General features: G+C 32.7%; 8 protein-coding genes across 8 annotated transcripts; 5 read left to right on the top strand and 3 right to left on the bottom strand.

Annotated features, from left to right (window-relative positions):
* Window positions 1-143: 143 nt before the first annotated feature.
* tcp1 (t-complex polypeptide 1) lies at window positions 144-2,015 on the top strand (the record flags this gene model as incomplete). The annotated part of the gene is made up of 3 exons (XM_004358284.1): window positions 144-210; window positions 356-1,107; window positions 1,194-2,015. The coding sequence occupies 3 exons, from the start codon at window positions 144-146 to the stop codon at window positions 2,013-2,015; spliced, it is 1,641 nt and encodes a 546-aa protein (XP_004358341.1).
* A 141-nt stretch (window positions 2,016-2,156) lies between these two features.
* Window positions 2,157-5,075, top strand: DFA_00353 (uncharacterized protein; the record flags this gene model as incomplete). Its single annotated transcript, XM_004358285.1, has 4 exons — window positions 2,157-3,311; window positions 3,377-3,573; window positions 3,647-4,657; window positions 5,060-5,075. The coding sequence occupies 4 exons, from the start codon at window positions 2,157-2,159 to the stop codon at window positions 5,073-5,075; spliced, it is 2,379 nt and encodes a 792-aa protein (XP_004358342.1).
* Window positions 5,076-5,341: 266 nt separating this feature from the next.
* Window positions 5,342-6,819, top strand: gtaE (putative GATA-binding transcription factor; the record flags this gene model as incomplete). The annotated part of the gene is given in 4 exon segments (XM_004358286.1): window positions 5,342-5,869; window positions 5,929-6,041; window positions 6,125-6,198; window positions 6,218-6,819. The coding sequence occupies 4 exon segments, from the start codon at window positions 5,342-5,344 to the stop codon at window positions 6,817-6,819; spliced, it is 1,317 nt and encodes a 438-aa protein (XP_004358343.1).
* Window positions 6,820-6,923: 104 nt separating this feature from the next.
* DFA_00355 (uncharacterized protein) lies at window positions 6,924-7,652 on the top strand (the record flags this gene model as incomplete). Its single annotated transcript, XM_004358287.1, has 1 exon — window positions 6,924-7,652. The coding sequence occupies one exon, from the start codon at window positions 6,924-6,926 to the stop codon at window positions 7,650-7,652; it is 729 nt and encodes a 242-aa protein (XP_004358344.1).
* Window positions 7,653-7,738: 86 nt separating this feature from the next.
* usp14 (ubiquitin domain-containing protein) lies at window positions 7,739-9,602 on the bottom strand (the record flags this gene model as incomplete). Its single annotated transcript, XM_004358288.1, has 5 exons — window positions 7,739-8,248; window positions 8,324-8,830; window positions 8,893-9,004; window positions 9,091-9,364; window positions 9,476-9,602. The coding sequence occupies 5 exons, from the start codon at window positions 9,600-9,602 to the stop codon at window positions 7,739-7,741; spliced, it is 1,530 nt and encodes a 509-aa protein (XP_004358345.1).
* Window positions 9,603-9,847: 245 nt separating this feature from the next.
* On the top strand, window positions 9,848-10,876 carry DFA_00357 (uncharacterized protein; the record flags this gene model as incomplete). Its single annotated transcript, XM_004358289.1, has 4 exons — window positions 9,848-9,938; window positions 10,029-10,131; window positions 10,238-10,422; window positions 10,542-10,876. The coding sequence occupies 4 exons, from the start codon at window positions 9,848-9,850 to the stop codon at window positions 10,874-10,876; spliced, it is 714 nt and encodes a 237-aa protein (XP_004358346.1).
* An 81-nt stretch (window positions 10,877-10,957) lies between these two features.
* Window positions 10,958-12,537, bottom strand: DFA_00358 (uncharacterized protein; the record flags this gene model as incomplete). The annotated part of the gene is made up of 2 exons (XM_004358290.1): window positions 10,958-11,854; window positions 11,932-12,537. 2 exons carry the CDS (start codon window positions 12,535-12,537, stop codon window positions 10,958-10,960), a joined length of 1,503 nt encoding a protein of 500 aa, XP_004358347.1.
* A 150-nt stretch (window positions 12,538-12,687) lies between these two features.
* DFA_00359 (uncharacterized protein) lies at window positions 12,688-14,070 on the bottom strand (the record flags this gene model as incomplete). The annotated part of the gene is made up of 2 exons (XM_004358291.1): window positions 12,688-13,494; window positions 13,567-14,070. The coding sequence occupies 2 exons, from the start codon at window positions 14,068-14,070 to the stop codon at window positions 12,688-12,690; spliced, it is 1,311 nt and encodes a 436-aa protein (XP_004358348.1).
* Window positions 14,071-14,182: the final 112 nt, after the last annotated feature.

A 14,182-nucleotide genomic window follows, 5' to 3' on the forward strand; every position in this document is an offset into this window, starting at 1 on the left:
AAGGAATTTAAAAAAAATATTTAAAAAAAAAAAAAAAAAAAAGGAAATAGTTTTTTTTGAACTTTTTTGATGATCTCTTCTTCGTGCACACATCAAATTCTTATGTTCATCGACCACCACTTACTAGATAATAGAATATAGCAATGAGCGGAAAAGTACTTATGATTGACGGAGAACGTATCTCTGGTCAAGATGTTAGAACTCAAAATGGTTTGTATTTGCATTAACCCCCTACTCCTACTCCTACTCCTACTACTACTACTACTCCTACTACTACTATGACATTTTATTAATACTAATTAATATTAACTACTACCTATACACCATACCTACCTATTTATTATTAAATTTATAGTCACTGCTGTAACAGCTATTTCAAATATTGTAAAGACATCATTTGGACCAATTGGATTGGACAAGATGTTGGTTGATAATATAGGAGATATTACCATCACCAATGATGGTGCTACTATTCTAAAGATGTTGGAGGTTGAACATCCAGCAGCAAAGGTATTGGTTCAACTCGCCGATCTTCAAGATCAAGAGGTAGGTGATGGTACAACTTCTGTTGTTATTCTTGCAGCAGAGTTATTAAAGCACGCAAATGAGTTGGTACTCAAAAAGATTCATCCAACCGTTATCATTAGCGGTTATCGTATTGCATGTACAGAGGCAATCAAATACATCAATGAAACATTGGCTGTAAAGGTAGAGACTCTCTCCAAGGACTATATTATCAACACTGTAAAGACATCAATGTCATCAAAGATTATTGGTGATGACAGTGAATTCTTTGGAAAGATGGTCGTCGATGCTTTGGCTCGTATCAAAACCATAGACTATAAGGGTGATGCTAAATATCCAATCAACTCTGTCAACATTCTCAAGGCTCACGGTAAGAGTGCCAAGGAGAGTATGCTCGTTGAAGGTTATGCCCTCAATTGTACCGTCGCCTCTGAAGGTATGCCAAAGCGTATTGCTGGTGCAAAGATTGCTTTCCTCGATTTCAACCTTCAAAAGGCAAAGATGAAGTTGGGTCAAAAGGTTGTCGTTACAAATGTTAATGATTTGGAAGCTATTCGTGATCGTGAAAATGATATCATTAAAGTATGTAAAAAAAAAACAAAAAAGAAAAAGAAATATGAATAAACTAAAATTTATCTCTCTTTTTCTCTATCTATCCACAATTATAGGAAAGAATTCAATTAATATTAAAATCAGGAGCAAATGTTGTTTTGACAACCAAAGGTATCGATGATTTATGTCTTAAATATTTTGTAGAAGCAGGAGCAATGGCCGTTAGAAGATGCAAGAAAGAAGATCTCAAGAGAATTGCAAAGGCTTGTGGTGGTACAGTACTCATTTCACTCAACAATCTCGAAGGTGATGAAAGTTTTGATACATCTGCATTGGGTTCTGCCGATGAAGTTGTCCAAACACGTATTGCCGATGATGAACTCATCCTTGTCAAGAACTCTACCAACAAGAAGGCAGCCTCTATCATTTTACGTGGTGCCTCATCATTGTTGCTCGACGAAATGGAACGTTCACTCCATGATTCATTGTGCATTGCCAAACGTACTTTGGAAAGCGGAACCATTGTACCAGGTGGTGGTGCAGTTGAATCAGCCCTCTCTATCTATCTCGACAACTTTGCCGAGACTATGGGTTCACGTAAACAATTGGCCATTAGCGAATTTGCCGAATCACTCCTCGTCATTCCAAAGCAACTTGCTGTCAATGCCGCTCAAGATGCCACTGAACTCGTTTCAAAACTCAGATCCTATCACCATGCTGCTCAAACTGACGCTACCAAGAAATCCTACATGTACAGTGGTCTCGATCTCATCAACGGCAAGGTTAGAAATAATCTAGAGGCAGGTGTACTCGAACCAGCCATTGCCAAGGTTAAATGTATCAAGTTTGCTACTGAAGCTGCTATCACTATCCTCAGAATAGATGATATGATTAAACTTAATCCAAAGGAACAACAACAAGATCCACATGGTCATTAAAAAAAAAATTAAATAAAAAAAATATATATAAAAAATTCTTTAAAGGTTCATATTCTAAGAAATTCAACACTCTCTATTCATTATCGACTTTATTGATTTTTAGTACTAGAGTTTGTGTTGAGTTTATTGATTAAGTAATGAATGGCATTTAATAATAATAATAATAATACTAATAATAATAATAATAACAACAACAATAATCACAATGATATTCAACATAATAATGATGATTATTTTGATATAAACTCATCAAACCATTCATTGTCATTTGCACATTTCAAGAGAATCGATGAACAGTTGGTACATCATTTACAACAATCACATAATGAAGATCGTCAATTTTATCAACAATATGGGACATCTATATCAGATGACTTGGTAACAACAAGGAGACATCGTCAACAACAGGCAAACAACACTCAATCATCATCATCATCATCATCATCATCATCATCATCATCATCATCATCATCATCATCATCATCATCATCATCATCATCATCATCATTGGATGCGGACAAGATTCGCTTGGTAGAATCACATCGAGAGACACAGTCAACCATTTTACCTCTTTTACTTAGTCAATGTAATCTTTTAGATACTCTTGCAAATTCAACTTATAATCAACAACAACAATCAACAAATATAACCGAGAGTACTTTATCAAAGGATGAACTAGATAGAAGGGATTGTTATTATCTTTTATCATCTTTTAATGATACTACTCTCAACATTATTCAAGATACTGCATACGCTTCTTTAGATAGTAAATCACCATCATCTTTATCATCAGAGACATCCACATTCGCATCAACTATTATCGATACGCAATTGACAATATCAATCACACAATCATCTGAGGAATTGGATAAACGAGATGACTATTATAAAGAAATGTGCGATAATGCATATCCAATAATACCTCCGCCCCCACCTCCTATAGTACAAACACCTCTGCAACCTGTACATACTCCTCCATCACTCTTTTCATCATCAACAACAGACAACAATCAAACCGACAACACAAAACCTCCTTACAACTTGAAAAGACCAAATAGCATGCTACACGACAGTAATCAAAATTATAATAATAATACCAATTCATTACCAACAACAGTAAATAATAATAATAATAATAATATTAATGGTGAATATAATTATAAACAAAACAATCGTAAAATGCCAACAAGTTCTCCTCCTGCTCCTACACCTATATTGCAACAAAGAAATCAGACCATGGAAATAGATGAAGAGCAAAAACCACTACCATCTTTTTCATCTGCGAAAAAGAAACTAGTATGTTGTCCAAGTAGTAATATCATAAATATTTATTATATACTTATTCGTTTAAAAACTTTTAGGTTGAAGATCAAGTTAAAAAAGGAATTACGCCAACAACACAACAATCCTCATCCTCATCATTATCAAAAGGAGCTCAAATGGTCATGAGTGCCGTTACTGGTGGGCACAAAAGAGGTAAATTTGAGGTCCCAGTGAAAAAGGAAGAAGGAGATTTCGAACCAGTTCCTCCTCCTCCTCCTCCTGTTGCCGCTAAAAAGTTTGTATACAATCAATCAGATACAGAAAAGATTTTAATCTTTTTTATTAATTATCTATTTTTGTTTTTACAGACTAGCCAAACTTAACAACAACAACAACAACAATAATCAAACTAAAAAGGATGACGAAACCAATCCTAGTGGAATTACAGATGTCAATGGTATACCTCTTGACGATGAAAGATTAAAACATTGCGAACCAAGAATGTTGGAGCTTATTTGTAATGAAATTTTGGATAACAGGGCATCGGTACGATGGGAAGACATCGCAGGATTGGAAAAGGTTAAAGAACAAATCAAAGAAATGGCCAGCTATCCCCTTCTCAGACCTGATATTTTCAAGGGTTTGCTAATCCCACCAAAAGGTATGCTATTGTTTGGTCCACCAGGAACGGGAAAAACAATGATTGGAAAAGCTGTAGCAAGTGAAGTAAAAGCAACCTTTTTCAGTATATCTGCTAGTACACTCACCAGTAAATGGATTGGAGAGGGTGAAAAGATGGTCAGAGCATTGTTTGCTGTTGCACTTTGTTATGCACCGTCTATCATATTTATCGATGAAATCGACTCTTTATTGACACAGAGAACAGAGGGCGAAAATGAAGCCAGTAGGAGAATCAAAACAGAGTTTTTAATTAGATGGGATGGTGTCTCTGGAAATTCTAGCGATAGAATGCTATTAATTGGAGCAACAAACAAACCAGAGGAATTGGACGAAGCAGCACGTAGACGTTTGGTCAAGAAATTTTATATTCCTCTACCAGAAAATGTGGCAAGATATCAACTACTCAAGAACTTACTTTCAAAAGGAGATCATACACTTGTAGAGCATGAACTACAAGACATTACAGAACGCACAGAGGGGTACTCTGGTGCTGATATTAAGGAACTATGCACAGAGGCAGCATTTGGACCTATTCGTGGTGTTGGTGATATCATGGCTGTCGACAGTCAATCGGTACGACCTATTAATCATCAAGATTTTTTGGATGCTCTCTCTGGTATGGAACCGAGTGTTGATCCAAAAGAATTGGCTTCATACATTGAATGGAACAATAAGTTTGGAAATAAAAATAAAAAATTGTAAAAACAAAAAAGAAGAAGGAATTCTTATTGGAGAATATATTTTATTTTTATTTTTATTTCCAAAAATTTTTTGACACGTCACAAAATTATAAATATTTTAGGAATCTTTTTGGGTACAACAAAAAATTGTGAGTAAATGAATTGGTGGATGAAATTGTCCCTTTTTGTTGGTTACTTGATGACGAAATGACTTTTACGAGTTTGAACAATAAAAAAAAAACAAAATCAATATATACCCTATTATACATACTATTGGTTCAATAAAAGTTTCAACCTCTAGTTTTCAATGGCTTGCTTTTGTTTTCTGGTATAGAAATTTAGAAATTCTAAAACACCCACCACAATGAAAAAGACAAATATTATTTTTATTTTTTTATTTTAAACTTTTAATATCTTTAGAGAGAGACATTTATAATTATTTAAAGTCCTATCTTTTATTCTTAATTTAAGTTTTTGTACCATATATCAACAACATTAGCACTAGCATTTTTAAAAATTATTTATTACCCTTTTTTTGAGATTTTAGAAAACCCATTTCTAAAGTCTAAATTGTTAAACAAACATTATTTTTTAATATTCTCCATCATTGATTTATTTCCATCCTTTAGGATTAATTTCTTTTTGTAATATTAATCAATAAATAACAAAATATATTTATTTTGTTTTTTTAATTTTTAAAAAATGATACAACAAGCAATCTTTGATCAACAACAACATTGTAATGATAAAAAGTCAGAAGCACAAATATCTATAGAAAATCCATGTCAAGCACTCATTCCTTCCTCTTTTCTCAACCCAAACAATGACACTGAAAACAATCTTCTAAATAAGGATTTTTTACTTTTTTCACATGAAAATGACTGTGATACTATTTTACAAGGAGTAGACAACCATGAAGTTCATTCTTTTATCAGTCCACCTATCAACGACAATACTTCACCAATAAGTCCAGATTCAACCATTTTTATAAGCAACGATTCAAACCCAAGTTATAGTTATGATTTTATTACATCACCTCCAGCTACAACAACAACAACTACAACAACTTCTTCTACTTCTTTAAATCTAACAGGAGACTCACCAATAAATAACTTTGAATCTTTATCGTCATCGTCACCACCATCCTCAATAACCAACAACAATGATATCGATGACAAAAATTCCACAAATCAAACTAAACGGTCGAGTAATGCAACTCCACTAAAAAGAGTAAGTAGTATTAAAAAAAGATTAATAAACAACAGTTATCATTAACATCTTTTTAAAAGAAAAAAACTCATAGAAGACGTAGTAGCAATATGAACAAAGATAGCCTCATATGTTTTAAATGTCAAACTAAAACTACACCTGAATGGAGAAAAGGACCAGAAGGACCTGCAACGTATGTATTAATTAATTAATTTATTTATTTATTTATTTATTAATTTATTCATTTATTAATTTATTAATTTATTCTTTTATTAGGTTATGTAATGCCTGTGGATTATCCTATGCAAAGAAACTAAAAATTGAAGCAAATAGGAAAAAAAATCAACTCTGTATTAGCCAATTCTACAGTACCTCACAGTGTATTGAATAACAGTATATCAAGTACAATAGCTGCATCAATGATGGCCGTAGTACCAAACAACAATGCTATGATGGTAGATCAAACTTCAGCATCTGCCCCACCTTCTCTGGCGTCATCCACTTTACATCATATTGGAGAGTCTTCTTCTTCTTCTGATTCCAAGTCGATAGAGTTTAATAATTCACTTTCATTGGGTGATACATTGTTTTGTCAACAACAAATGCAACCATTTTCCTCCTCTACAAACTCTTTGAATATCTCACCAACACCCCTTATGGCCGATGACTCACCAATCCATATAGACACATCTCCAACAACCAGTACGATCGTGAATTCTTCCCCTCCATCAAATAATACTGCCTCCTCTAATACACCTACCACCGAAACCAAAGCCAAGAAATCAAAGACTACAAAATCACATACTTTTCACCAGTACACTCATTCTGGTTCAGCCAACGGTGGTGCCATCAAGAAAATGCCAAAGGCCAAACAACCAAAGGTTTCCAAATCAAAATTGAAGCAACAACAACTTGCCATGATGAATAGCTATTCAACAAAGAACAACAAGGCAGCAGTCCAACCGAGCTAGATAGAAACCCTAGTCCTACTGCTCTGGCATCGATGAGTCTTGTATCACCAAATATTCAAAATACATTGTCACACAAAGATAGTGAGGGTGTCGTCCCCTCTGCAATGTCTGATTATTTCCCAAATATAACAAATGCTGCCATTGCTGCCGCTGTTGCATCTCAACAACAAAAACAAAATATTAATAATAACACTAATAATAATAATAATAATAATCACAACAATAATAACAACCCTCCTCATCAACATCAACAGACCATTCAACAACAAATTGAACAGTCCCAACTTCAACACCAACAACAAATTAGTCCAAACACAACCACGATCAATACCAACAATACAATTAACAATTCACCACCAAACCAAATAATGACCAATGACTGTAATACTATAACAACAAATAATAACGTTTCAATTCAACAGCAAGGAATATCACCAACAACTATAATGGACCATAGTATCGCTCTTGTTGGTATATCTGGAAACGACATGATATACTCTACCCTTCTTCAACCAGATTCCAGAGCCATTGCTTCAACACCAATCGACAATAGTATGGATGTTCAATACAATAGCTTGGATATTCCTCCAACTACAATCAATGTAGAGATGGGACAACAAACAAAACAATCCTTCCCTTCTTCGTCGTTCCAACTAGTGCAAACCATTCCAACGACAAATAGTGCAGAGGAAACAACAGTTCCAACATTGGTTCAGGATCCCGCTTTTATGAGCTTAACCAATCCAGATCCAAATTTCTATTCTCTATTGCCTTCGCTCGTTGAAGGAGAATCCAATATTGAATTTGGTCATCTTCAAATACCAAACTTTTAAACCCAAAATGAAATAAAATAAAATAAAAAATCACCATCGAATAGTACTATTAAATCACAATTAATCGATCGATCGTTTTATTAATTTTATTGATTAGTAGTGGTAGTGGTAGTGGTAGAGGTATCCATTGGAGTTGATGATGATTTATCTTCCTCTGGAGCCTTTATGGCCTTGTAAAGACACATATAAGCCATGTGCCATTCTCCACCACCTTGGAGCTTCTTGATCTCTTCGTCATTGACCTCATAGACTGTTGTATCATCGAATTTGAGCCACTTGTTATCGTCTTTTTTCACCCATGCCACATAATGGCCAGAGTCGGCAAATCTACCTTGATGGGTAAGAACTGCTTTTAATTCAAATTTGCCAGTCGAGTTTTTAGAGGCATCTTCGTCGGCAGTAATATCAAAGATTTCTTCTTCTTTGGTTTCTTTCTTTTGTTTGCCTCCTTGTTCTTGTCCATCAAAAGTCTTTCTCTTTCTTTCCAATGATGCATTGAATTCATCGTCTAATCTCTTTCTGCCAATTGAAAGGTTATCCTTTAAATCTTGTGAACAGAAATCGAAAATATCCAAAGTAAAAGGGAATTGAACTTGCTACAAAAATCAATATAAATAATAAATATAACCATTAGCTAATATATTTATAGTTTGTCCTTTTTGTTTACTTACTCTAATAATTTTAGTTTTAACACCAGTAACACCTCCTTGATCATTTGGTTTCTTTACACCTTGTTTCCAATTGAATCTAACAAATTGGACCATAAGATATGGTGGTAGATGGTTGAGTGTGGTCTTTTTAGTATAGACAGCTTCCTTGTTTAGAGATGGAGATTTTTTGGTGATATCTTCCTCTAATCCTCTCTTGATACCTTCGAAAAGATAAGATGTTTCTGTTCCAATATTGCATGGAAGTTTGAGAAGAGTTTCAGATCTCGAGGTTGATTCTTCACTTGGGTTTTCTTTACACTGGTAGGTATCTGTTACACCAATGCCAAATAATTTACCAATAAATGATTTCTCAACTGCTTGTGTTGGATTGGTTGACTTGTCGTTGGCGTTGATTGGGAATTCATTGGCATAGGCAGACAATAACTGTGACCAAGCTTCATCGGCATCTTGTTGCATATATGCCCCCTCCTTTATTTCACCAAATTGTGGGAACAGTGCTCTAAATAGCTAAAAAGAAAATGGGTAAGATGGTGATGATTAGTCATCATCGTTCACTTTGCGAAACATACATTCAAAAAGGTACTTGATCCAACTGGTTCACCAGTAGTTTTAGATAGTTCATTAAATATACCTTGTGATGCCTTTACCAATGCCGAGTATTGAGTTCCTGTTGGTTTGTATCTTTTTTAAAAAAAAAAAAAAAGAAAAAAATTAATGATTGTTTGATCATCACCATGATTTAATCTAAATTTAATTTAATACCATACTTTTTAATGATTGACATTAATTCTGGACAAGCTTTCATGCATTGTAAAGTAGCATTGAGATAACAAGTATTTCCGAGGTTATAAAGACCAGATGGCATATTATGAATCAATGCATCGGCTTGTTGTTGTGGAAGATCTTCAACAAATGTAATCTTTTGTTTTGGTTGTGGAAGTTCCTCTGCCGATCCAACCATCATCAATACCTTTCCTTCTACCAAATCTAAATCTTTCCAACTGGCATCGTCTTTAAGGATACCACCTTTAAATCCCATAACTATTAATAACAAATAATAATAAGAAAAAAGTGTTAAAGATCTTGTGAGATATAAATAAAGAGAGAGAGAGAGACAGATAGAGGTTATGAATTGATATCAGAGATAGTTACTTTTTTGTCTGTCAGTTGGAACATGAGAGAGAGAGTAAAGTTTACTCTTGAATTCTAGTACAGACTCGGAAGGGTCAACATCTACATCATACTTTTCCTTTGTCCACTTTACTACTACCTTTACCATCTTGTTGTGAGTTGTATTTCTTTTGCTTTTTTAGAGAGAGAGAGAGATGACTAAATATATATATATAGTATGTAACACACAACTACTGTATCTGTTGTTCGAATGAGTGGGTTTTAATTTTAATTTAATTTATGAGAGGGTGAAGTGATGGTTGAAAAAAAAAAACAAATAAAATTTAATGACTTTTTAAAAATTATTAATATTAATATTATTTATTTTAATAAAGAGTAATAAAGGAGAAGAAAATGACAAGTAACCAACAACAACAACAACAACAACAACAAGAAGAAGAAGAAATTACAACTATCAAGCCGACATCAAATCATACAGCAACTAGTATGTACGACCATAATAATAGTTAGTGACTCTGATCAGAGTTAAAAATGAAATTTCGACTAATTATCCATCATCAATCAACTCTTTTAGTGATTTTACTTCATGGAATGTTAGAGGTAACTAGTGCTTGGGAAGATCCTTTGAAAGAGATATTAAAACATTCACCTCATGTAAAAGTTATAATGCCTCAAGCGTATGTATATGAATATTCAAGAGAGTTTTGATTGATTGGTTGATGAAACCCTCTAACCAATTTGACGCTTCTCCCACTATTTATGATTTCAATTTTTTCGTTTTAGTCCAGTTATCCCATTGACTATAAATAATAAAGCACCGGGTACTGCATGGTTTGATGTAGAAGCATTTAAACCTGGTATGAAGGAAGATACCGAAAGAATAGTTGCCAGACATAAAATGATGGAAAATATTATTCAAAAGGAAATTGATAGTGGAATTCCTCCTGAAAGAATAATGTTGGCTGGTTGTACGTTTTAGATATTATTATTATTATTATTATTATTATTATTATCGTTGTTGTTGTTGTTGTTGTTAAAACCCTATTATTAATATTAATATTCAATTCAATTATCTTATATTTTTTAGTTTCAATGGGAGCAGCTGTTGTATTGTACACAATGGTTAGTATGAAAGTAAAACTAGCTGGTTGTTTAACAATTGGAGGATTCTTTCCTGTAGTATCACTATTTGGTTATCAAAAGAAAGAATGTATTTCAATACCTATAAGAATGTTGCATGGTGATGCAGATACTGTGGTCGTACCAAAACTGGGTAATGTTTTAAATGTTGTACTCAAACAAAAGTTTGGTTTTGGTGTTGCTGAATTCATTTTGGTGCCTGGTTTGGGTCATCAATATGTTCATCCTATGGTATATGAACAATTTTCAGATTTCCTTGTTAAATATTTACCATCAATATAAAAATAACAACAAAGAATCAACCAAACAACCAACCAACCAACCAACCCTTCTTGCTTTTGTTCTTTTTCTCAAATTGTGATGTTATTTATTTACTATTTTGATAGCAATATGTACAGCACCTTGAACTCTAGTAAATAAAATTTCTTTCATTGAATCTCCTTCTATCTTGTAATCTATTCTTTCTGAAAAATTAACTGCCAACATATGATCTTCTTCTCTAAATGATAATTGATCAGTTATTGATGAAATTGAGGTTGGTGTTGCGACTGATACTGATGCTGCTGCTGCTGTTGGTGTTGGTGTTGATTCAACTATTGTATCTTGTTGGTTACAAGTAGGTAATATTGTTTTAGTAGTATCTTTGCTATTAATATTATTATTATTATTATTATTATTATTATTATTATTATTATTATTATTATTATTATTATTATTATTATTGGGTGAAGTTGATAACATCCTATTGGCACCCAAACTAACGGATAATAAATTATTTCCACTTGTATTATTAATTACATTATTTCCTTTTGAATTCATTTCTTTTGGTGATGTTGATATTGTTAAATTATTATTATTATTATTATTATTAGATATATTTTTAGTATTGGTGTCAAGTTGTTGATGATGTAATTTTAATTGTTGTTGTTGTTGTTGTAATTGATATTGTATTTGTAGAGAGAATTGTAATATAGAGTACTTGTAGAATGCTTCTACTAGAATGGTAGTAATTTCAATCTTTCTACCACTGATAAGAACATAATCATATTCTCCTTGAACGTGAATGACAATAAAGTTATCTTCCAATGTACTCTTAGAGATTGAAGAACATGATGCAATAGCAATACGTCCTTTAAGTTTGTAATCTGATGGTGTTACATTGTAGATGGCACGATCCGTTATAAATATGATTCTCTCTTGCATCTTGGTTCCTTTGTTCACTTTGATGAGGACCTCCGAGAATAGAATACCATTGTCACCCTAACGAGATATTAGTTTGAGTATAGATACATTGTTAGAGAGCGATAAAAAGTCACCAAGAAACACTTTTGATATACTAGAGTTTCTACGTTTCTTTTTACCCATAAACTTGCATCTTCTTGTTTAGTGGTTTGAACGATTAGTTCAACATCATAATTTGGTCGTATATGGTAATTGTTTGATGTTGTCGATGATGATGATGATGATGAAGAGGAGGAAGAGGAGTTGTTGTATTGTTGGTTTGAAGAATCAACTATAGATGAAAACATCATTAAAACAGATGGTGATCCATCTATCATGTTACATCCACCTCCTCCTCCTCCTGGTGGTGATCCTATTGCATTATCTTTTCTACTATTGTTCATTTCGTTGTTGGTTGTAGTGTGTTGTTGAAAAGATGATCTATTTCCAAGTGCAATAGCTAGCGTAGTAGTAGTAGTAGTGGGTGATGGATTGTCTCGATTATTATTATTATTAATATTATTGTTGTTGTTGTTGTTGTTGGAGGTTTGTTGTTCAATCTTTATAGGAACAGAACTTTTTCTTTTGATTACTATAGCTTCTGTATGTATAGGTTCTTTAGCTAAAAGATTGACATAATTGTTGTTGTTGTTGTTGTTGTTGTTGTTGTTGTTGTTGTTGTTTTGATGGAGGCGGGCATCTTCTTCTTGGGATGCCATCATCTTATTTCTCCCTTTTAAAAGTACTCGCTGCTGCCCCAACAATAAACTAATATCTTCAGCTTTTACAAAGATCTTTGCAAGATGCACCACCTTTTTGAAATTTCACAAAGTAAAAAATACTTTTATTTATTTTATTTATTTTTTTATTATTTATTTAGTTGATCTATTATTCTCCAAGTTATCGATTCTTTTAATAATCAAATCCATTTTCCTGTCTAGTGAGTCCATTTTTGTTTCAAGTGAATCAAATTTTAAAAGTAACAATTCTATGTAATCTTGTGGTTTGGGAAAACAATCCTCTTGTTCATCATCACTACCGTCATCTTGCACCTTTTCATCACCAAAACTATCTTCATCAAGACTTTTTTCTTCTTGCTGTCTGGTAATCAAATCTTTCAAAATACATGTCCTTTCCAAGATCTCTTTTAGATTAAATGTAACTGTTAGTTTTGGTATTTTTTGTGCATCTATTGCTTCTATTCTCTCAAAGTAGACTTCTGAATTTGATTTAAAAATCATTTCAAGATGTTCCTTTAATTGACCCTTTGGTAAAAGTCCATGTTTGTATGCCAATGTTAGATTATTAATATGATTTTGTACTTGTTGTTGTAGTTGTTGTTGTTCTGTAATGGGTTGTTGTTGTTGTTGTTGAGGTTGTTGTTTTAGTGGCAGGTTTTTAGTTGTTGGTGGTGTTGGTAAAGAAGAAGAAGAGGAAGAAGAAGAAGAAGAAGAAGAAGAAGAAGAAGAAGAAGAAGAAGAAGAAGAAGAAGAAGAAGAAGATGGAATTGGTGACAATGAAGATTGTTTGGCCATCAAAGCCATTATGGCCATGAGACCTCTTCCTTCATCACTATTTAGTAATGGTTGTTGATTAGTGTTGTTGGGTGATTTCGATGGTTTTCCATAGATTTGAAGAAAGTAGATATCATTTCTTTCTCGATTTAATAGTGAACAAAACTACAGCAGTAGGAAATAAAATTAATCATCATTCATTCATTGAAGATCATTCATCTATCTAATTCATCATACCTTGAAAGAAATTGAATTTGATTGAAGCAAGTTACATTTCAAAGATACAATACTAACATTTTGATTCAAATGTTTAGAGTTTATAACAGTACCTCTTTGAGAGCCAACGTATTCATTTGTTGTTGGTTGTTGTTTATATAATTCAACTATGCGAGAATATGAAATAACCAATATGTGATGAATATCGACAAAGATATCAAACTGAAAGCTTAAAGTACATGGATCAGTACAATTCAATTTGTTTTCTAGTTGAATGATTGGTTCTATTATTGTTGTTGTTGAGGTGTTACTATTATTATTATTATTATTTTTATTATTATTATTATTATTATTATTATTATTATTATTATTATTATTATTATTATGATTATTATTATGTAATAATATATTTATATAATCATCATCGTATTGATCTGCTGATAATGAGGGAGGGGAGTCATCAAGGTTGAGATATGATGATCGCGTATTTAGATTGCCTTTTGTGATTGACCAATTTGAGTTCATAATAATGATGTTAACTTTATTCTTTCTTGAAAGTTTTCAACCTTCAAAGCTCATGACTCATCAATTAATTTATTTATATTATATTAATTTAATTTACGAGTAAACCAAAATT

The sequence above is a fragment of the Cavenderia fasciculata genome, assembly GCF_000203815.1.
Source record: "Cavenderia fasciculata unplaced genomic scaffold Scf_Dfasci-F-a-25c12.r2-5, whole genome shotgun sequence".
Lineage (NCBI taxonomy): Eukaryota > Evosea > Eumycetozoa > Acytosteliales > Cavenderiaceae > Cavenderia > Cavenderia fasciculata.